Genomic DNA, 23,977 nt, shown 5'->3' with positions numbered 1-23,977 from the left:
TTTGCTATATAAAATCCCTAGCTGTAATTCTGATAGATGTTTTGGTATAAGTATAGAGGCTTGGAGTGCATTATCGGAGAGTGGAGTGGAAAATCCCACATTGTAAGCAATCTGCTCTGGGAAACCTTAGAATAACTGTCTTAGACTGGACCTTAAGAGAAGACTGTGGAGATGGTCCAACAGGGTTACAGTGAGCCCCTTTTATTACTGCAGTTGTTTCGCCCTTGTGTAGTTATTTATCAATGCAGGGTCCCAGGTATGAGACACCACAGCGGAGAAATTGCTGCTCTTTCTGGAGATTTAAAATCACTATCAGAGATTTCAACTTGGCCAGTCTCTGCCCTGTCTAGTTGGAACTAAATGGTGGAAGCAGTGATGGAGCTGAGAGCTAGGGTGACTTCTGGGTCTCCTCCCTGTCATGAGTTGGCACCCCCAGACTCCAGGCCCTGTATTGAAGCCATGGTGCTCTCTGTATTCCTCAGTCTTTTACCCACCAGATATCCCTGCACTAATTTCCCCACAAAATGAATGTGTGGGATTTGTATTTTGAAATCATGGCTGGGGCGCCTGGGTGGCGCAGTCGGTTAAGCGTCCGACTTCAGCCAGGTCACGATCTCGCGGTCCGTGAGTTCGAGCCCCGCGTCGGGCTCTGGGCTGATGGCTCAGAGCCTGGAGCCTGTTTCTGATTCTGTGTCTCCCTCTCTCTCTGCCCCTCCCCTGTTCATGCTCTGTCTCTCTCTGTCCCAAAAATAAATAAACGTTGAAAAAAAAATTAAAAAAAAAAGAATGAAATCATGGCTATTATAATACCACCATCTTTTAAATTAACATACTGCTTCCCTGCTTGTTTTTAAGTTATCTTGGCTCAGCTACCAAAGGAAAACATTTTTTAGTCTTTGTAGCACTATGGGAGCCAATAGGTTTAGGAAACAAGCCAATTAATATGGCTTCCAAACAACCTCTTGCCAGAGGCAGTAATAGTTCTTTAACCTCTTAGAAATCTAAAGAGGAAAAAAATTTCAGACAGATTATAGTCGCTAGATTACTATGCAGTGTAGGCAGTTGGAACAATCATCCTTTGACTTAAAAACTCCGTGACTTTTCTAGAAATTAGTAAAGGATATAAATTAATTCTCTAAGACTTCTTTTTTTCACATCATAATCACATTTCGTGGAAATGGCCTTGTAATAATAGAAGTAGTGAAATGCTGTGCAATATTCAGAAGGAAGAATGGAACAGGTCAAAAATTAAAAGTAAATGACAATCATAAATTATTTATTTATTTATTTATTTATTTATTTATTTATTTAAAAAAAAGAGAGCACAAACAGGGGAGGGGAAGAGGGAGAGGGAGAGAGAGAATCTTAAGCAGCCTCCATGCCCAATGCAGAGCCTAACTTGGGGCTGGATCTCACAACTATAAGATTGTGACCTGAGTCAAAATCAAGAGTCTGATGCTTAACCAACCGACTCACCCTGGAGCACAGACAATCATTACATTCTTATGACATTTTGTAACTTTATTGCTGACCATTTCCATAATAGAGAAGTAAAGGCAAGGAAAGAATTAGAAGATTAAAATGATTTATGTTTAGGGAAATAAATAGTGGTAAGGATTTTTAAGATGTGAGATGCATGAAGTAAGGGCTGGGAAATTTTGTTGGAAAAAGGCAAACTATTAACATATTAATAAAAATAGTTGTGGGGCGCCTGGGTGGCGCAGTCGGTTAAGCATCCGACTTCAGCCAGGTCATGATCTCGCGGTCCGTGAGTTCGAGCCCCGCGTCAGGCTCTGGGCTGATGGCTCAGAGCCTGGAGCCTGTTTCTGATTCTGTGTCTCCCTCTCTCTCTGCCCCTCCCCAGTTCATGCTCTGTCTCTCTCTGTCCCAAAAATAAATAAACGTTGAAAAAAAAAATTAAAAAAAAATAAAAATAAAAAAAATAAAAATAGTTGTAATAAAGTGTCATAGATAGTGTCATGTACTTAAAAAGAGTGTCTGAAGGAAACACAAATTTTGTGTTTTAAGTTGTGTTGAACCATGGGAATCTTGGTGAATCACGTTTCCATATGATTGAGAGCAGCTGTGAGTGGAACAGTGGAGGTGGGTATACTGTGAATGGGGGCAGGATGGGCAGATGTGGGAAAAGGGAACTGGAAAAATAACAGAAAACAAGGAAGAGAGTAGAGCAATCTGGTTATTGGAGTTTTCATGCTTTAAAGTATACTGATTAGCTATGTCAGTAGCTAATATTTACTGAATGATTTCTAAATGCCGGGCTTGACATTTTTTATAATTATCCCTTATTTAATTCTCTTAATACCTCCATGGAGGTAGTTTCTTGTATTTACCCTCATTATAATGAAGAGAAATCTGAGGCTAAAAGAGGTTCAGTAACCATCTTAAGGTCACCTGGTTAGTAAGTGGCAGAATCTCTGACTATATAATTTGTATGCTTCACTGATAGGTCCTCCATGACTTGAGAGCTCTTTCCACGACCTGGGCACTTAGAGGATGACTGACAAATGATTTGGTGTATTATGTTATGTGTATAAATATGGAGTCTATATTGTTATTATCCATCTGCAAAGTACTTGAGAAGTGTTGAGGATTAAATTGGCCAACCCCGAACTTTCTATTGCCAGTTCCTTCTTGGGGCTTGGCGTTACACTTAGTACACTTGAAAGGAAATCATTCTAGCCTCCAAAATCACCCTGTGAATGTACATTTTTTTTCTCACTGCGTCAATTATGGGATATGTGAGCCAAATGGTCCATCAAAGCTACTGCCGTCAGAACAATGAAAGCTTCATTTACTTGAGAATCCTACTGGTAAGTGCAAAAGAGAAAAAAGAAATCTATGTATCTATGGGAAATGTAGACATCATGGACTTATGTCCATGTGAGAGGCTACCAAAATTCCAAGAGAGACAGGGTGGCTACAAAGAATGGATGCAAATGAATATGGCCAAATAAATAGAAAAAAAGATATTTAAAAAATTTTAATTAGGTTTTTAATTTTAATTCCAGTGTAGGTAACATACAGTGTTATATTGGTCTCAGATATGCAACAATTCTTACTCAGTGCTCATCAAGCTAAGAGTACTGTTAACCTCCTTCACCTATTTTACCCCTCCCCCCAACCCACCTGCTCTCTGGTAACTCTATAATTAAGTCTGTTTTCTGTTCTTTTTTTTTCCTTTTTTTTGGTTTGTTTCTTAAATTCCACATATTAGTGAAATCATATGGTATTTGTGGGTTTTTTTGACTAGCTTACTTCACTTAACATTATATTCTCTAGCTCTGTCCATGTTATTTCAAATGGCAAGATTTCATTCTCTTTTATGGATGAATAATATTCCCTTACGTATATATACCACATGTTCTTTATCTATTCATCTGCTGATAGACACTTGGGCTGCTTCCATAATTTGCCTACTGTAAATAATGCACAATATATGTAGGGGTGTATATATCCTTTTGAATTAGTGTTTTTGTATTCTTTGGTAAATACTCAGTAGTGCAATTACTGGATCTAGGGTAGTTTTATTTTTATTTTAATTTATTTTAGAAACCTCCATACTGTTTTCAAGAGTGGGTGCACCAGTTTGCATTTCCACCAACAGTGCATGAGGAGGGTTCCTTTTTCTCCACATCATTGTCAACATTTGCTGTTTCTTGTGTGTGTGTGTGTGTGTGTGTGTGTGTGTGTGTGCGTGTGTGTGTGTGTTTTATTTTAGACATTCTGACAGGTGTGAGGTGATATCTCATTGTAGTTGTGATTTGTATTTCCCTGATGATGAGTGATGTTGAGCATCTTTTCATGTGTCTGTTGGCCATCTGTATATCTTCTTTGGAAATATATGTATTCCTGTCTTCTATTTTTCAATTGGATCATTTGTTTTTCGGTGTTAAGTTTTATAAGATTTTTATATATTTTGGATACTAACCCTTTATTGGATATGTCATTTCCAAATATCTTCTCCTGTTCCATAGATTGTCTGTTAGTTTTGTTGATTGTTCCCTTCACTGTGCAGAAGCTTTTTATTTTGATGTAGTCCCAATAGTTTATTTTTGCTTTTATTTCCCTTACCTCAGGAGACACATTTAGAGAAATATTACTATGGCCAATGCCATAGAAATTACTGCCTGTGCTCTTTTCTAGAATTTTTATGGTTTCAGGTCTCACATTTAGGTTCTTAATCTATTTTGAGTTTATTTTTGTGTATGGTGTAAGAAAGTGGTCCCATTTCATTCTTTTGCATGTAGCTCTCCAGTTTTCCCAACACCATTTGTTGAAGAGACAGTCTTTTATCTATTGCATATTCCTGCCTGTTTTGTCAAAGGAAAGAGATATTTTAATGACCTTTCAAAGATGTTTCAATTCACTAATTATTGTCTTATGACAAGCACATATATGAATGGATATAAACTGCTTGAAACTATTATGCTAAGCAAAGTAAGTCAGTCAGAGAAAGACAAGTACCATATAATTTCCCTCATATGTAGAATTCAAGAAACAAAGCATTTGATTTATTTATTATTTTATATTTTATTTTACTTTTATTTTTAGAGAGAGAGAGGGAGAGAGCGTGAGTGGAGGAGGGACAGAGGGAGAGGGAGAGAGAATCCCAAATAAGCTCCACACTCAGTGTGGAGCCTGACACTGGGCCAGATCCCATGACCCTGGGATCATGACCTGAGCTGAAATCAAGAATCAGATGCTCAACCAACTGAACCACCCAGGCACCCCAAAGCATTTTTATTTTAAGTTAGAAATAATAAAGCTCATTTAATAGTTAATTCAGTTTCTAAATATGTAACATTATAGGTAAGATGTCTAAGAAATATTAATAAAAATCAAATATATCAGAGAAAATTAAATTAAAGAGGGAGTTCATTACATTTTTGTAATTTGATTAGGTTGTGTGGGTATACTCTAAAGCTATAGTTTTTCTATAGTTTGCCAAGGACTTACTATGTGCCAGAATTTTTGCTATATGTTGTACATGTATTATCATAGAAGGCTTGTATTATTGCCCCCATTTTACATGTAGAAACTGAGGCTGTGATGTGTCAAGGGACTTGTTCAGATCTCCCAGCTAAAAATTGGTTCTAAACTGTGATTCCAAGCAGAGTCAGAATTTGTGCTCAGACCTGTTGAAGCCAAACTCTGTGAATTTACCCATTGAAACCACACTGCCTTTCCTCTCAGATTAAATAATACATCATAGAATGATTACAACACAATAAAGTTTCTCCCCTGTATGTCTGAAATAGCTGTGCGAGTATATAAGGAGATTTCCATTGTTTTTCTTATGTACTCACCTGCTAACTTTTATTGATATGACCCAGGTTGCTCAAGGTAGCCAGATATAGAGGTTGAGACAAACATGCTCTCAGGCACAGTGGGGCCAGTGAACCTGGTACAGTTTTTCTGGTAAGTAATTTAGTTAGGTGTATCAAAGGACTTAAATATGTGCTTATTATCTGACCCAGCAATTCTACATTTAAGGATTTATCTTAAGGATATAATTGGACAAGTGCTCAAGGTTATATGTGTCAGGTCAGTGACAGCATGAGGAATCCTATGTGGAATGGGCTAGGAAAAAACAATTTCATTGAAAGGTGGACTTGAAGAGGCTCTTGCACGATGCTTTACATAAAATTAAGCAAGCTTTATTGTCCCGACCAAAGGAAAAAATAGAGTGGGCTGGTCCTGCCTTCCATCTTCACCCTCCTGGATTTGCCACAATTCAAAGATGTTTATAGCAGCATTATTTAACATGGTGAAAAATTGGAAACAACTTAAACTTTTTACAGTAAGGAATTGGTTAAGTTTTGAACCATCTATCCAGTCAAATAGTACACTGGCATTAAAATAAGAATAATGGAAAGATGTCCATAATACTTTATTAAACAGCATAAGTAAGATGATCCCATTTTGGCTAAAAAACAACTGTTGTGGCGTCTGGGTGACTCGGTCGGTCAACTGTCTGACTCTTGATTTCGGCTCAGGTCGTGATGTCTCGGTTTGTGAGCTCGACCCCCACATCCGGCTCTGTGCTGACAGCAGGGAGCCTGCTTGGGATTCTCTGTCTTCCTCTCTCTCTGTCCCTCCCCCATTTGTGCACGCATGCTCTCTCTCTCTCTCTCTCTCTTGCTCGCTCTCTCTCTCAATATACATAAATAAACTTAAAAAAAAAAAGGAAAACAAACAACTGTTTAGGATGAGAGGTCTCAGTCATAGAGGGCTGAGAAATCACTGTGGGTAATATCTGAGTCTCAATGATATTTTGAATGGAGATTAGGGGACTTCAAAAACCTGTGGTCTGCCTTCTGTCTCTTGGAATCATGAATTTTCACAAACTGCCTTAAAAAAGGACCTGTTATTTCATGTGGACCTGGCAAGAAGAGAATCTTTCCCCATCTTGGGCTAAAAGTTCCTTAAAAGGTGCATTTTCCTACATCTTTCTTAATAATTTAAGATTTACACTCATCTCTAACCTCCCACTCTGAATACATGTAAGATGGCTAGGACCCTGCCTGGGTTCTAGAGTTTAAAATACTAGAGTCAAGTGTGGCTCTCAAATGTATTTTGTTCAGCTTTTATGGTTTAAAAAATTATTAGAAGTATATTGCCAACATTAAAAACGAGGTTTCACATAGAATTTAGTATTACTTAGAGAAAAAAAATTAGAATATCTAGCAGCACTAGGTCCTATGCCCATCAGCAGACTATGAGCTATGATCTTTTTGGTTTTGTCACATGTCCTTTGTTTGCCCCAGTCCCTAGCACTCCCTGTTGTATTCCTTCTGCTCCACTTATGCTCCCTGTTTGCATTCTGTAGGCATTTGATTTTGGAACTCCGTGTGACAGACTCTATTAGCTCAGCTGTGTATCCTTAACCTTTATACCAGTGGTCTGAAAAAGTTAACAGATTTGCTTCATTGGCTTATATTCCTGGCATTTCTGGGTGAATCAATCAATTAATCAAAACACCTGTGTACTTACTGTGTCCAGGACATAATGTTGGAGCTTTAGATTTTATAAGACATGATTTATACCCTTGAGGGGCTTATTCTCCACTTGTGGAGGGTGAGCATATATACAAAATGGGTAGCAAATAGTACTAAATGCCAAGTGTCTAGAGTGTTGGGTTAAAGGGAGTGACATTGCTGTAGGGTTTTTGTTTTTTCTTTTTTTTTTTGTGGCAGTGGGTAGGATTGTGGATGCTGATCCCGGAAGATAAGGAAATAAGGTAGGTCAGGGAAAGTTCTGGAGAAGGAAGACTTCAGGTTGTATTTGAGACTTGGTAGGATCTGGCGGGTCACAGACCTTACTGTGCACACAAATTGTGTAGGGCAACTTCAGCCTCCCACGGTCTACTCACAGTTGAAGCAGAACCAAGGATATGCATCTTTACTATGCATTTTAGGGTGATTCTGATATACGTGGGCAACACTATAAAAAGGGGAGAAGATGACTCAAGCAGATAGGGTAAAATAAGCAGAGGTAAGAGTATGAGTGGAGAACTTAGAGGCTATGAAATACAGCTGATTGGAGGCTTATCTGGGCTAGTTCTGGGATATGATTAAGGGAGAGATGCCAGGAAAGAAGGAATGCTTTAGAAACAACTTCTTTTCCTTTTTCTCACAAGAAAGAATGACAGATACTTTTTCTTATAAAGTTGGGAGGGGAGAAAGCAGAAGGAGCCAGTTATTCTCAAAGAAGATATTCTCTGGTTGATTGCTTCATTTTTTCCCCCATGGAATAGTTATATATGAGACAATGCTAGGTTTGTTTGTTTTTTTAATTAATAACTTAATAGTTAATTAGCCAGCAACTGATCCTGGTCCTGTTGTTCAGGTACTTTATCGAATTGGATTAACAGTTTAACACTCTGCTGCATTACTGAGTAATTGTAGACTATTTACAGTTGAAAACAAAATAGATGTCTTAATTCAAACCATCTTTTAGTGTAACAAACACTAAGCTGGGGGTCAGAGTTTTTGCCCCAGTACTTCATAGTGACTAGTATATGGCTGGTTGGAGCTCAGTAAATACTAGCCACATGTCCTTACCTGAAATGTGCTTGATATTTGTAGTTTTTCATTTTGGGGGCAGGGATAGGGAGAAAGAGTTTGATTAGGTTAGTAGTTTTCTGCACCATCAAATTCCTTCGGGTGTCTAAGTGTCACTTTCAGAAATAAGAGAAAAACCAAGAGGGATGCCCACCTCAACCTCAAAAGGTCTTCTATTTTATTTTTCTATTTTTGTTTTTTAATGGAGATTTTCTGCATAAGATCTTATTTAAAAAGCAGCAGAAGACTTCCATTGTGAAACAGACAAAATAACATCAACAATAATAAGTTTGAAAGTCTCTGAAGTATTAAAGAAATGATTTGATTCAATTTCATATATATTTATAAGCCGCTGTGCACAGCTTTAACATATAATTCTCATGACTCATTGAGCATAAATGAATTCTAATGTTCCTCCGATCTGTTTCAATTTTTGAGCAATCCTTGAACTTGCAGGGGATCTTATTGGACATAATACCTGCAGACACTTCATAGGTCTTAAGGGTGAAAAATGACTTGGCAGGTAGATAGTAGGGTAGGGAGAGTGGGGGGAAGAAGGGGAGGAGGCATTGTAGCAGCCTCAACAAACATAGGGAGACAGGAAATTCAGGCTGTGTTGGAAGAGAACCACAGTAAGTAAAGTGATGTGGAGGGAATATGGAGTGTGACTATAGATGACGTGGTGAGAAAAAAGAAAGAACAGGGAGTTTGGGTTGTTTGTTGGTGGGTCCTGAGTGCCTCAGTGAAGATCTCAAATGTTTTGGTCTGTGGTTGAGGGGCAAACATAGTACATTTTGTACATTTTTCTTTTGTAGGGGAGCAACTTGCATTAGATTTTGTTTATTTAAAGATTTATTGAGGGATAACTGATACAGAAAGGACTGCACATAGTTAATGTGTATAATTTCATGTGTGTGAAGATGTACAAATACCTGTGACACCATCACTTTTGTTTTGGAGAAAAACTAGCATGTAAGAGGAAAGGATAGATGATGGGCCAGAACTAGAAGCTGACTGACAGTCATGAGCCATTTAAACAATTTTGCAATGAGGGTGGAAGGAGAAGAACAGAATAGTCTCTGCAGAGGTAGGTGATAGGGTGATGATATTGAGAGAGGAGCAACAGTGAGTCCAAGATTTCTAGGCTGTCTTGCTGAGAAAATGTTGGTCCATTAAAAATAAAATAACAGTATCGATCACTTACTTTGTGCCAGACAGAACTCATTTAATCCTCACAACAACTGTCTGGGGTGGGTACCATTGTTACGAATGAGAACGCCAAGGCACCGAGGTTAAGTAAGTCGCCAGTGGTGCTAGAAGGAACATTAAGTCAGGGCTTGGATGCAGGCAGGTAGACTCGAGGGCAATGCTCGTCCACGGGAAGATGCACTGTATTTACAGAGAAAGATTCTTGAGGTAGTACGTCTACGTCGGGATTTGAGAATGCAAGGTGCGGTAACGGCATGAAGCTTGAAGGTTCCCGCTGCTGCTGCTGCTGCCATTTTTTGCTCTTCTTAGAATCACTGGCCGCTACCTTTGAAATATTGGCCTTGCCCTTCATAGTCCTTTCCTTTCCACCACAAAAAAAATCTCCCAGGTCTGAGAACTTTTGAAATGTGGCCAACCTCTGGCCTAAAGGAGAGGTACGGCCTTCCTCACTGCTTTGGCATTCATGGGTCAGAAACAACGTTGGTAACAAATTTCAATTAACTGGGAGTTGATTATGAATCATTTAATAAATCTACTGAATGGTCCCATGAACTGATGTAATATTTCACTCCGAGAGGTTGAATCCTGACTACGGATTATATGTGAAAAATGCATAATACTCTCTGGAATGCGTGTTATTCTTTATAATGGATTGAATCAAAAATTTTACTGGAGAAATAGTCCCAACATATAAATATATCACGTCATTCAATTTCCAGAGATGCATCCTGTGTAGAAAGAATATTAACACTGAGTTTATCTTTTTTAAAATCACAATTTTATTAATGGAATAAGGAATACAAATCTTAGCAGCAGCTTTCTGGAAATTCACTTTCATGTAATTGAAGGATGATGAATCTTCTTTGTGTGGAGTGGATATGGAAATATTCTATAATTAGTACTTCTATATATCCCCAGGCAAGGTTTTGGATAATGGTTTTAAAGGGTTCAATAATTAAATGTCTGTAATGAGAAGAATTAGTCTCTGAAATAAATTAACTAATTACTAGATATTTTCATCATAAAAAATGCTTACACACGCAAAGTAAGAAAACAAAAGAAATTTTAATTTGGACTTCCAAGGGGCTGGTTAAATGACTGAAAAAACAAATACATATTTGTTTTTTTGCCGGAAAGGAACAAAGCTGCTTTTGATTCAGCTGCATCTTGTAATTATTTTGCTTGTTAGTTGGGTACTATGCTTACTAGGAATTCACTTATGGGAAGTTGTCAATCCTTAGTTGAAATAATAAAGTGGGGTACAGATAGATGTGCATCTGAAGAATATTGTTGGAGGGTTGGGGTCTTAATTGATGCACTGGTTAGAATGTAATTAGGTCCTTGAGCGGGCAGTGCAATTAAATATGTCAAGGAGGGCATAATTAGATGGGTGGCTGAATGGTGTAATTACATTCATAAGAGGGGGGCTGTAATTAGATGTAAGACAGGGGGTGTATTTAGATGCCTAAGTTGAGGATATAATTAACATATGGGTAAGAAATTAAATTATGTGTGTGGGTGAAGCATAATTATGTGTGGGAGTCCATGTGGGTATGTGGGTGAGGGTACATAGAAATGAATGGGTTGGGCTACAATTAGAAGTGCAAGTTCATGTTCTAATGGACAAAACCTTGAGATTTTCATCAATAAGGCAAGCATATGTTTTGACATCATGACTAATAGCAGCTGGCATATAGTGACAGCCTTTCAGGCCTCTTTGAAGGCTTGCAAATCAAAATCTATGCTTTTCTATTAAGACTTGAGACCCACATCTAACACTGACAGTGATTCCTCTTCTTAATAGTGGCACTTGGTGGTGTTCTGAATACTAAATGGTCTGGTAATTTTTCTAGCTTTAAAACGCAACGGCAGACATGGGAGACTTGCTCCCCCTTCCTATCAAAGACAAGAGTTTGGAGGGAGTAGCAGCACAAAACAAACAGGCAAAAAATTTTCCTTTGAATTATCAAGTATGAAAATAGAAGTCCAGCTCTTTTAGCTAAGAGTATCAGCATACAGTTACATGTGTAACAAAATAAGCAAAATTTAGCTTGATAGCCTCACTTTTTTTGTTACAAAATATTAATTCAGAAATATTTATGGAATTCTCCCCTCCCAACCCTGCCCCCCAAGTGTAAGCAACCAAGCAAGCAATGTCGGTTACAGGTGAAACAGGATCAGGAAGTGGTAGAAGGAAGACAGAGGAGGAAGAATCTAGAGGAAGGTAGGTACAAAAGTTATTTGGCTTGTCTGGAAACTAACACTGAAGCAGTGAGTTACGGTGAGAATTATAATAGTAATCTGATATATTTTGTATTACATTTAAAACAATGGAGTATTTTGTTGCCATCTTCAAAAGCAAGAGAGTATTTAAAAATACTAGCTTGTTGCTTAGATAAATTCTTGAAATTAAAGCTATTTAATTGACCATTAGTTTGCTTAATGTGGTTCAATCTGTTACTCAGTTCTCATAATTCTGGGTACTGCACAGCCTCCTCTTGTTTGTTCAGAGCTTAGGTTGTGTCTAGCAGAGCTCCACTATGGACAGAATTGTCAACCTTAAAAATAAAGTAGCCAGTTATTTTATCAACAAAATGAGTCTATTTGGGAACAGCAGAGCAACTGCAGTTTGGGACATGCAAACTTTAATGAACTATAGACAGGTCTGGAGAACAAAGAGGGTTTTGCTTTTAGAGAGATAAGGGAGGAGTTGAGCCGGGGTGGGGGGGGGGTGGTGGTTTTGAATGAGAGTTCATTGGAGGAAAAGGAGAGTGTTCACGGTTGTGGTGACTTCTCATTGGCTAAGATGTAGCAGTTCTCATTGGCTGGGCTGTTGCTGGGCTAGAACAAAATCTTCTTCCTCCTGCTGGGGTAGTAACATAAGCTTCCTCCTGCCAAGATATGTAAAGTAAGCTGCAATTAGTGGTACATGCTTGAGAGCTCTTTCTTCAGGACTTCTGGACTCTGTTTTGAAGGAGGTTTTCCTTTATTTATTTTCACAGAATCCAAGTGGGTCCACTACGGGCTTTTAAACTTTTTGACACCCTGGTGCTCCCAAGAAGCAGATTTAAGGTTAGTTAGTTATTATAACTTGGATGTAGGGACATTACAGCCTGCCCCCAATATCTGATCTTGCCCTACAATGGTTCTATGGAACAATTTTTATTCTTTGATTTTTATTTTGTATCTATGCAGGATGCTAATTTTTTACATTGTAGACATGCCTCAAAGATAGCCTCTCTCAAAGACCATTGTAACAATTTGTATCAGAGGTGTTCTTGCCAAAATGTTGCATATTCCTGTAAAAATAGTTACTGCAGCATTGTTTAATCCAGTTCTCCATCTACTAAGTGCTTTACATTTTTCTTTTTCTCTGAGTACCTCCTACCTCATCCCCTCCCAGCAAGACAAGCTCAGACTCTAACATGGTTAGTGACTGATGGTGATTAACTCAGTTCCTCATAGAGATAGTGTAATTATCATTCAAGACATCTAGTGGGATATAAGATGAGTAGGCACAGAGTGTCCTCATGTTAGTGATTAAAGTCACTGGCCCTTACTGCTTTGTTGTCTTGTGTGGATTGCACATGAAGAGGAAGAAGTGAGGCATCTGGCTTTGGAAATGACTCTGGTAAATAATGCTTCATTCACTTAATTATAAAAACCATTCTGGGATGCTGTAGAGCTATTTACATAAGGCACAAAAAACATGGTTTAAATTCTTCAGATCTTAACGGCATTCTTCCAGAAGTCATATTGTAAGCCAGGAATAATTTAGCAGGTAGCATTTGTAATTTGTTTCTGAAAAAGTCTTTGAGCCTGTAACAAATCTTTTCACCTTCATTCATCCCATAAAACATTAAAGACCTAACTTTTGCCCTTTTTTTTCTTTCAACTTTCCTAAGATTATCTAATAGGCCAGAAATCTGAACTACTTTTCTTTTTTTTAAATTTAACTTTATTTTTTTATTTTTTTAAAATTTACATCCAAATTAGTTAGTATATAGTGAAGCAATGATTTCAGTAGATTCCTTAATTCCCCTTACCCATTTAGCCCATCCCCCCCTCACAACCCCTCCAGTAACCCTCATTGTTCTCCATTTATGAGTCTCTTTTGTTTTGTCCCCCTCCCTGTTTTTATATTATTTTTGTTTCCCTTCCCTTATGTTCATCTGTTTTGTCTCTTAAAGTCCTCACATGAGTGAAGTCATGATTTTTGTCTTTCTCTGAATGACTAATTTCACTTAGCATAATATCCTCCAGTTCCATCCACGTGGTTGCAAATGGCAAGATTTCATTCTTTTTGTTTGCTGAGTAATACTCCATTGTATATATATACCACTTCTTCTTTATCCATTCATCTATCAATGGACATTTGGGCTCTTTCCACACTTGGGCTATTGTTGATGGTGCTGCTATAAACATGGGGGTGCATGTGTCCCTTTGAAACAGCACACCTGTATCCCATGGATAAATGCCTAGTAGTGCAATTGCTAGGTCGTAGAGTAGTTCTATTTTTCGTTTTTTAAGGAACCTCCATACTGTTTTCCAGAGTGACTACACCAGCTTGCATTCCCACCAGCAATGCAAAAGAGATCCTCTTTCTCCACATCCTCGCCAACATCTGTTGTTGCTGAGTTGTTAATGTTAGCCATTCTGACAAGTGTAAGGTGGTATCTCTTTGTGGTTTTGGTTTGTATTTCCCTGATGATGAGTGATGTTGAGCATTTTTTCATGTGTCGGTTGGCCATCTGGATGTCTTCTTTGGAGAAGTGTCTATTCATGTCTTTTGCCCATTTCTTCACTGGATTATTTGTTTGTTGGGTGTTGAGTTTGGTAAGTTCTTTGTAGATTTTGGATACTAACCCTTTATCTGATATGCCATTTGCAAATATCTTCTCCCATTCTGTTGGTTGCCTTTTAGTTTTGCTGCTTGTTTCCTTCACTGTGCAGAAGCTTTTTATTTTGATGAGGTCCCAGTAGTTCATTTTTGCTTTTGTTTCCCTTCCCTCTGGAGACATGTTGAGTAAGAAGTTGCTGCGGCCAAGATCAAAGAGGTTTTTGCCTGCTTTCTCCTCGAGGATATTGATGGCTTCCTGTCTTACATTGAGGTCTTTCATCCACTTTGAGTTTATTTTTGTGTATGGTGTAAGAAAGTGGTCCAGGTTCGTTCTTCTGCATGTCGCTGTCCAGTTTTCCCAGCACCACTTGCTGAAGAGACTGTCCTTATTCCATTGGCTATTCTTTCCTGCTTTGTCAGAGATTAGTTGGCCATACGTTTGTGGGTCCATTTCTGGGTTCTTTATTCTATTCTATTGATCTGAGTGTCTGTTCTTGTGCCAATACCATACCATCTTGATGATTATAGCTTTGTAGTATAGCTTGAAGTCTGGGATTGTGATGCCTCCTGCTTTGGTTTTCTTTTTCAAGATTGCTTTGGCTATTCAGGGTCTTTTCTGGTTCCATACAAATTTTAAGATTATTTGTTCTAGCTCTGTGAAGAATGCTGGTGTTACTTTGATAAGGATCACATTGAATATGTAGATTGCTTTGGGTAGTATCGACAGTTTAATGATATTTGTTCTTCCTATCCAGGAGCATGGAATGTTTTTCCATTTTGTGTCTTCTTCAATTTCTTTCATAAGCTTTCTATAGTTTTCAGCATATAGATTTTTCACATCTTTGGTTAGATTTATTCCTAGGTATTTTATGGTTTTTGGTGCAACTGTAAATGGGATCAATTCCTTGATTTCTCGATTCCTTCATTGTTGGTGTATAGGAATGCAACCAATTTCTGTGTGTTGATTTTATGTCCTGCAACTTTGCTGAATTCATGAATCAGTTCTAGCAGTTTTTTGGTGGAATCTTTTGGGTTTTCCATATAGAGTATCATGTCATCTGTGAAGAGTGAAAGTTTGGCCTCCTCCTGGCTGATTTGGACACCTTTTATTTCTTCGTGTTGTCTGATTGCAGAGGCTAGATTTGAAGTCTCAGTGTCACTTCCTCATAAAGATTTCCTGTAACCTTATAGCACTCTGTGCTTTCCTATCATACTTATTAAATTCTGTTTTTCCCATTAGCATGTTAGCTCCATGAGTGGGGTGTATGTCTGTTTTGCTCACCAGCACATTCTCAGCATTCACAACAGCTTCTGGTTCATAATATTTGTTCAACAAATAGTTGTTGAGTGAAAAGACAAGTTAGACATCAGGTCTATTTAAGAAGAGATACAGGGTCTCCTGGGTGTCTCAGTCAGCTGAGCATCTGACTCTTGATTTCACTCAGGTCATTATCTTGTGATTCTTGGGATCAAGTTCCATGTTGTGCTCTGCGCTGAGAGTGCAGAGCTTTCTTGGGATTCTCCTACTCCCTCTCTCTCTCCGCTCCTCCCCCGCTCACGTTCACTGTCATGTATGCTCTCTCTTTCTAAATAAATAAACATGTAAAAAAAAAAAGAAGAGGCACAGGTAATGTAGGCCATGGGCCATAATAAAGATAAGAGATATCTCAAAAAACAAAGTTTGGAATGTCTTTATTAATTGACTCTTAGAAAATGGCAGATCCATGTTCTTGAAGTTTGGAGATTAAATTATATATCCATTATGACATTAAGAAAGTTCCACTTTAGGCAAGGTACTGCTGAAATAGATCAGGTGTTCAACAAAAATCTGATTAAATAATCAACATACTAAATGAATTGTTGATTATCTGCTCCATGCTTGGTTGGGATATAAAGTGTTGAGCAAAAAAGATTGCTAACTTGTAACAATTCACACACAAAAATGTACATTTAAAAGCTCATTGATTGATAGAAGTAGTACATATATTCAAAGGCTAATCAAAAAATATTTTGTTCAAGTCTATATAACTCTTTGAAATTGAAGGTATTTCATACAAAGATAAACTATATATTATAGTGGTCTAGCAATATAATGGTACATTTTTTCCCCAGAGCATTTAATTTTTTTAGTATACAATAATGTACTAAGGCTATGTATAGGACTTCAGAGTTTCCTGATGATGTTCAATGCCTCACATTATTTTAATTCTCACAGTCATACTGGGAGAGAAATGGGATTGGTATGACCATGCCTGACTTACAGTGAGGCACTGGGAATTTGAGGGGACGGGCAATCCAGAATCTGAATTCCAGACAGTTAATATAATATAGTCATTTAGAAGATGGCCATTAATTGATGGTACAGTGATAAGCAAAAAGCTTTGGACAAAGATCCCTCAGGTGAATTAGTGGTCCAGCAATATTTTGAACTCATCCATGTGGTTGATCTGCCTAATCCATCCTTTCATTTAGAGTAGTATTTTGTTGTTGTTGTTGTTTGTTTTTTTAATTGATGTACAGTTGACACACAGTGTTACATTAGTTTCAAGGACATAACATAGTGATTCCACAAGTCTAAACATTATGCTATGATCACTGTGAGTCCCTCTACAATGCTATTGCCATCTGTCCCTAATCAATGCTATTACAGTACAATTCACTATATTCCCTATGTTGGATCTTTTATTCCTATGACTTATTCATTCCATAACTGGAAGCCTGTATCTCCCAGTCTTCTTCACCAATTTTGCTTATCCCCCAACCTTCCTTCCCTTTGGCAACCATCACTTTCTTGTCTGTATTTATGGATCTGTTTCTGCTTTTTGTTTGTTGGTTTATGTAGTTTGTTTTGTTTTTTAGATTTCGCATATAAGTGAAATCATATGATATTTGTTTTTCTCCATCTGACTTATTTCATTTAACATACACTTTCTAAGTCCATCCATATTGTCACAAATGGCAAGATCTCATTCTTTTTTTATGGCTGAGTAATACTCTGTTGTGTGTATATATATATATACACACACATACATACATACATACATACATATACATATATACATACATACATATACACACACATACACACACACACACACACATATATATATATATATATATATATATATATATATATACATACACCATGACTTTTTTATCCACTCATATATTGCTGGAAATGGAGTAGTATTTTTTTTTTTTTTAATTTTTTTTTTCAACGTTTATTTATTTTTGGGACAGAGAGAGACAGAGCATGAACGGGGGAGGGGCAGAGAGAGAGGGAGACACAGAATCGGAAACAGGCTCCAGGCTCTGAGCCATCGGCCCAGAGCCCGACGTGGGGCTCGAACTCACGGAGCGCGAGATCGTGACCTGGCTGAAGTCGGACACTTAACCGACTGCGCCACCCAGGCGCCCCAAGTATTTTTTAAGGTTAGCAGGAGGAGCCGTATACTATATTCTCAGATCCAGTGGACATTTTATGTCAGGGATGCAAGGAGATAACGTTTGAAAAGAAAGGAGGAAATGCCGTAATAAAAAAAATACTTGCCAAAATAGTAATATTCATCTTGAAATGGATGACCAAAAGTTCTTTCTATGTACCGTACTCCAAAAGGAGTACATCGTGTTCACATATCCTTCTGGTAAGCACTGACCATTGCCAAAGTTTAGATATTCTGTACCTAAAATAGCATAATGACATTATTATCTCAGTTAAAAACAATTCCACAGTATTTTCTCAATTAAGTTTTTCCTTTCTGCAAAGTTTTGGTGAGCTGTTACTGTTCACTCATGTATTACCAGTGCCCAGAAGAGTATGCACTTAGGCACTTGAAAAATATTTATTGAAATGAAATTGCGGGTGTGAGGGCTAGTAGTTGACCAAATGAAGAAGTGGCAAGCAAATATTAACAGAAACAAATAAACGGCTCCCCCCATCCCTGGGCTTCTGTTCAAGAGCTTTGAAAATTTTTTTTATAGTACATGAATATAATAGTTACATTTTCTAATTGTTAAGATAGAGTTCGATAAAGAACTATTTTCTTGTGTTCCCCCAAACCCATGGAATCTCAGTTTTCTGTGGCTTGAACAAATCAGTGAACTGTGCTGGGAGGAGGAAAGGGATGGAAGAAGAAGGGGAGGAAGATGAGTGGGTCACCGAACCAGTAGTTTGATGAGATGCTTCATGTACATCATCTCACCTACCCCCATGCAATATTATCCCTCTTCTCTGAAGAGGGAACACTGAGGGGTTGGACAGCCTGCCCTACCATCGCACAATCCCACAAACTGGAAGTGAGGAGGTTGGTGGCACCTAACTTTATGCTGTGGCAACTATTGCTGCTGCTTCTGTGCCCACATTCTTAACCGGAAGCCTGGAGTTGCCAGTTGATCTGGTTCAAAAACTCTAACAACAATGAGGGGGGTTTAAGCTGGTTTTTGCAGGCAAACTAAATATTAGCTGAGCATGAATGAGCTCACACTTTTCAAATAAACTATGTACAAATAGATATGCAAATAAACATGTATAACCCACTGAACTCAGATCAGGCTTTCTATCTACACTGCTGAACCAAATCTATCCTTGTTAAGGTTACCAAGTGACCTCCATGTTGCTAAATCCAGAGGGAAACTTTCAGCTGTTATCTTACTTTATCTATTTGTTAATCTACCTATTTATTATCACAGGTCTATTGCACAGATCTATCTTACTTTATCTTACCTTTTTTTTGTTAATCTGCCTATTTATTATTACAAATCTATTGCATTTGCTGCAATTTTTTCCTTTTATTTTTTGACACTTTTTTTTTTACTTGTCTTCCAAGATACCACACTTTTCCTGTGGTTTTTTTCCTCCCATTTTATTGGCTACTCCTTAGTCTCCTTTACTGATTTCTCTTCAGTCTCCTGACTTCTTGTTGGAATGTCCCAGGATTCAGGTCTTTGACCTTTTCTATCTTCTGTCTACACTTCTTCACCATCTAGTCTCCTACCTTTAGCTACATACTGTATGCTGAGCGCTCCCAGCTGTCTTTGTCCAGGAAAGACCAGTTCCCTGACTGTACTCTCATATTTCAATTGCCTACTTGACACTGCCATTTAAATGCCTAAAGGGGGTGGCGCATGGGTGGCTCAGTCAGTTTAGTATCTGACTCTCCATCTTGGTTCAGGTCATGATCTCAGGGTCATGGGATCGAGCCCTACATCCAGCTCTATGGTGACCATGGAGTGTGCTTAAGATTCTCTCTCTCTCTGCTCCTGCCCCCACTCTAAAATTAAAAACAAATTCCTAAAGGGGATTTCATACTTGACATATTTAAAATTGAACTCCAGATCATTCTCCTCAAAACCTGCTCCTTTGTAATCTTCTATACCTCAACAAATGGCAAGTCCTTCTTTACAGCTGTTCTAGCCAAAATCCTTGGCATCATTCTTGATCCCTCTTTTTCTCTTACTCTAATTCTGTTACATCAGCAAATTCTGTCAGCTCTCCCTCCAAAATATCTTCAGAATCTGCTCACTTCTCATCATCCCTACTGCCATCACCCTAGTCCAAGCTACCAGAATCTCTAGTCTACTGTTACAGGAGACTCCTGACTGGTCCCTTTCTTTCTGCTCATGACATCTCATAGTCTGTTCATGCAGAGGCAGAGTGGTTGTTCCAAAATATGGCCTAACATCATTTCTTTGCTTTCCCTGCATTGACTTGATTTTCATCTTAGAATAAAACCTAGTCTTTGTCATACCCTTCAAAACCCTACAGAAGTTATTCCCTAACCTCCCCATGAGTTAACTCTCTGATTTCCTTTCCCACTTCTCTGTCCCTTGCTTACTCATCTCCAGACAATGGGGTCTTTGCTCTTCCTTTTGTACTCCAGGAGGGGTACAAATAGATATGCAAATAATAATATACATATTATATATGTATATTATGTATATTATGATGGCAGAACTCAGTTTGTCTGGGGGATGATAGGACATGTAGACCTTCCTCAAGGTCTACATCAGCGGTTCCCTCCAGATATATCTGTAATGCTCACTACCTCATCTTCAGGGATTTGCTTACATGTCTCCTTTGAGTTCTTCCCCAACCACCCTATTTAAATTGCAGTTCTTCAAAAGCATTTCTTGATTGTCTCATGCCAGTGATTTGTTTCTCTCCACAGTCCGTGTCACCGTCTGACATACTGTTCATTTTACTCATTTGACTTCACTTATTATCTGTTTACCCACTAGAATGTAAGCTCCATAGGAACAGAGATTATTACTTATGTCCTGTCACCCAGAATAGTGCCTGGAACATAGAAGGTACTCAGTAAATACTTGTGGAATAAATTAATAGCTGATTTGAGCATAATTGCTTAAACCTACTCCCAACATATTATAGATCTAACCAATGTATTTCTAATGTTGACTTCAAATGCTCCTCAGGAATGACTGAGAAAAATTGCACATATCATCCTGGAACAATCTGGAAGTGTTAGAGTTCTGGCCTTTGTCTGTCCTTCCTCTCTGTATCCTGCTCTGGGGTTCTGTGGACTGTTCTCTGTTGCAGTCATGTAGGGAGTTCGTAATTGTGTGCTGGCAAATACTTGGACTTTACAGTTTAAGTACTGTATCTTTATGAACTATATTTTCATAGCTCTGGCTGTTCCTTTTACATACTAGAAATAGAGGAAGTAAATTTTTTTCTTGTGCTGCATGAAGTGCCTACCTCAGTTTCACACAGACGCCTGGGATTTTATTTTTCTGGCTTAATTACTTTATGCCTATGTGAAGCCCTTTTATATTCATGTATTTATTCCACTTACTCTCTTGGTATAGTCCATATTATTTGCTTTGAATTCACCCAAAAATGGCCTACTTAATATCAGAATAGTTATTTTATGCACCAGTTATGTAGATGTGAGGTCTTCCCCCAAAGAACTCCAACCACTAGGCATTGTTTTAGTAAGCAGGAGATCATTCTCCTGGGGCTTCTTCCTGACCCAGCTAAAAGACACTGGATGACGCATTTCACTTTCAGGGGCTATTGCTAGGTTTTGAAAGTCCCTCATACTATAAATAGCACGTCAGGGAACACTCAGGTACACTGAACATTTTCTTTACACTCCACTTCAATGTTTGCAGGAGGAAAGTCACATGCCGTCTGGTTTGCACAGTCATTTGCCCCTTAGTTCCTCCCAGGTTCTAGACAGACCCACCCAAAGTGTACATTTTCTCATAAACACAGCATGTGCTTTCAGCATACTTTGTGCCTTTGTTTATACTGCTTTCTCTGCCTGGCAAAATCCTATTCATCCTGTAAGATTCATCTCAAGTGAGAAAGCCTTCCCTGAGTTGGCTTGGCAGAAATTTGCCTTTTTCCTCCTGTGTGGGATTCTCCATAGCATTTAGAGCATACTTCTTCTACAACAATTTCAGCATTACGTTAGGGTCTGTTACATAATTTTTTATGTTCACAGTCTACCTACATCCCAGGCTGTGAGTCTGAGGCCTGTGATTTTTTGTATCTTTGTATTTACCCTGGACAGTTAGCATAAGAAGCACTGAGCAACATTTGTGGAGGGAATTGAGGATTGTAGGAATTAATGAAATTGCACTCAGATAGGGGGATAAAATTCATTTGAGTTTGTTCCCAGTGTAATGCCATTAAAAATAGACCTGGATTTTTCTATTTTCCCTAGGAGACACGATGTACATGGTCAGTTTGATACAAAATATGTTATATTTAAAAACACTTCAGGGAATCAAAGTTCTTTTTTCTTCTTTCTTTTCTTTCTTTCTTTCTTTCTTTCTTTCTTTCTTTCTTTCTTTCTTTCTTTTAGTTTCAAAGGAACAGGCTAGTGGATTCTTTACAAACTTCTTGGCATCTTTCTTTCCACATGCTCTTTTGCTCTGCCCAGTCTTCAATCAAATTCCTCCAATGGATCTGCTGTAAACAATGATTTTGTGAGCAGTTGTGTGTTCTCTGCAGTGAAAACCCGCCTTGTTTTCTGTTGCTAGGCAACCCCATTCCAGCTGCCCTTGAAGAAATGCGCGGTGGTGGGAAATGGTGGGATTCTGAAGAAGAGTGGCTGTGGCCGTCAAATAGATGAAGCAAATTTTGTCATGCGGTAAGAGAGAGCACCCACAGCGCGGCCTCTGCCTTCTCCCCTTTTCCCCACCACACCTCCCACAAGCCCTGGGGCCTTTCAAAACTAGTCACTTGTGATTAATCAATTGTAACTGCTCTTTAGCTTCCCTTCAAGTTCATGTACAAGTGAATTTAGGAGAGGGCCGGGGAGCAGGGGAACATGCCCCAAGAAAGTACAAAGCCAAGAAGGGTTCAGAGGTCATGGGGAAACCCAAAAGTAGAAACACTGAGCTTTTGTGTTAGATTATACAGTCAGGTGACAAAAACTTTAAAAATTGATTTAAAAATTGACTGTGAATACACATTTTCATTTATTCATTACACTCTACACCCTTTTCTTCTCTGTTTTTCACAAAAATGTTTGTAAGTAGCCAGTGGGATTTGAAGAGGGATCTGATGATGTGTGTTTGGCTAGGAACACTGGAAGGAAGGAGGGGTCATAACTTTTGTGCAGGGAGGAAGCTTGGTAAAGGGACTGAGTGGTGACATGTCACTTCAAGGGGAAAATAGGAGGCTTCTACAGGGCCATGTAAAAGAATTGCTAAGATGCAGCCAGCCAGGGCTAGAGACCATCAACCTGTAGTGGTGCCAACCTGCACTTGTGGGTGATTTTGACCAGGAGTGAAGACAGCAAGTGATTGGATTAACATGAGTTTGGGATTGTGTGGCTGAGAGGGAGGAAGAATGGGGAGTGACAACATGGAGGATCCTGGCTAGAGAAAGTGTGAGGTGATACACCTTGAAGTCTGGGCTAGTTAGCAAGTGGGCTTTGAGGAGCATGACCAAGAGACGAAGGGCACCAAACGGGGCCAAAGGACAGGGTCATTCAGAGCCCCAAGGGAGTGGGTGGTGGCAAAGATGGAGGAGAGATGGAATCATAAGAACCAATGTCAAAGAGTGGCCCACTGGAGTATATGATGGCAGAACTCAGTTTGTCTGGGGGATGATAGGACATGTGGCAGAAAAAGAAGACACATGTAACTGCAGAAGTGTAGGAACTTTGAAGCTGTATTGTGGAGATTCTTTCAGGTGGATCCCAAAGCCCAAAGTCTCCCTGAAGTAGGAATAACTATGACCCATGTGCCAGAGGGCTCCAGGGCCAGGAAGGTGGAGGCCTACAGCAACACAGAGGGAAGGAAGAAGCTGAGTAAAGGAAGGGGAACAGTGGCATGGGATTTGGTTTTTGTGTTCATGTTTAAGGGTAAATAAATAATGGTCTAGAAATGGTCAAAGGTGGCTAAGAGTACACTAAACCACCTCTGAGCTCAATGGAATAGGGGAGAGTGAAAGCACTCCTTGTTGAGTATTTCAGGGGAAGCCATGTACCTGGGGGAGGGCCAAGCTCCCACTCAGAGAACGAGAGTTGGGCTTCTTAGAAGATCTTTTTATCTTTGGTGAAGCCTGTAGCACAGTGGGGAGATTCTTCTATATCTGTCTTTCCTTCATGGATGCGCCCTGCCATAGTTTTTCCAGTGTAGGACTATGTTTTCCTCTCCATTGCAATTATTATTATTATTGCAATATATATAAACAATAAGAAAATGTAGAAAATAATAATGTAGTTCTCATAATTCAAGTCAATACAGCATCTATTTATTGAGCTCCTGCTTTGTTTGGGCCTTAGCTGGGTCTAGAAACAGTACGTTAAACAATTCTGCCTTGGGGGCACCGGGGTGGCTCCATTGTGTAAGTATCCAACTCTTGATT

At 38.8% G+C, this 23,977-nt stretch overlaps 1 protein-coding gene across 1 annotated transcript in view; it reads left to right on the top strand.

The window, feature by feature from the left end:
* ST8SIA1 (ST8 alpha-N-acetyl-neuraminide alpha-2,8-sialyltransferase 1) overlaps positions 1-23,977 on the top strand; it is a 144,686-nt gene that overhangs the window by 65,092 nt on the left and 55,617 nt on the right. The window contains exon 3 of the mRNA XM_043564227.1: positions 22,141-22,250. Coding sequence (XP_043420162.1) covers positions 22,141-22,250 — 110 coding nt within the window. The remainder of the gene's footprint in view (positions 1-22,140; positions 22,251-23,977) is intronic.

This window comes from Prionailurus bengalensis, chromosome B4 (assembly GCF_016509475.1).
Source record: "Prionailurus bengalensis isolate Pbe53 chromosome B4, Fcat_Pben_1.1_paternal_pri, whole genome shotgun sequence".
Lineage (NCBI taxonomy): Eukaryota > Metazoa > Chordata > Mammalia > Carnivora > Felidae > Prionailurus > Prionailurus bengalensis.
Note: the sequence above shows the minus strand (reverse complement) of the source record. Positions and strands in the feature narration are given on the sequence as shown.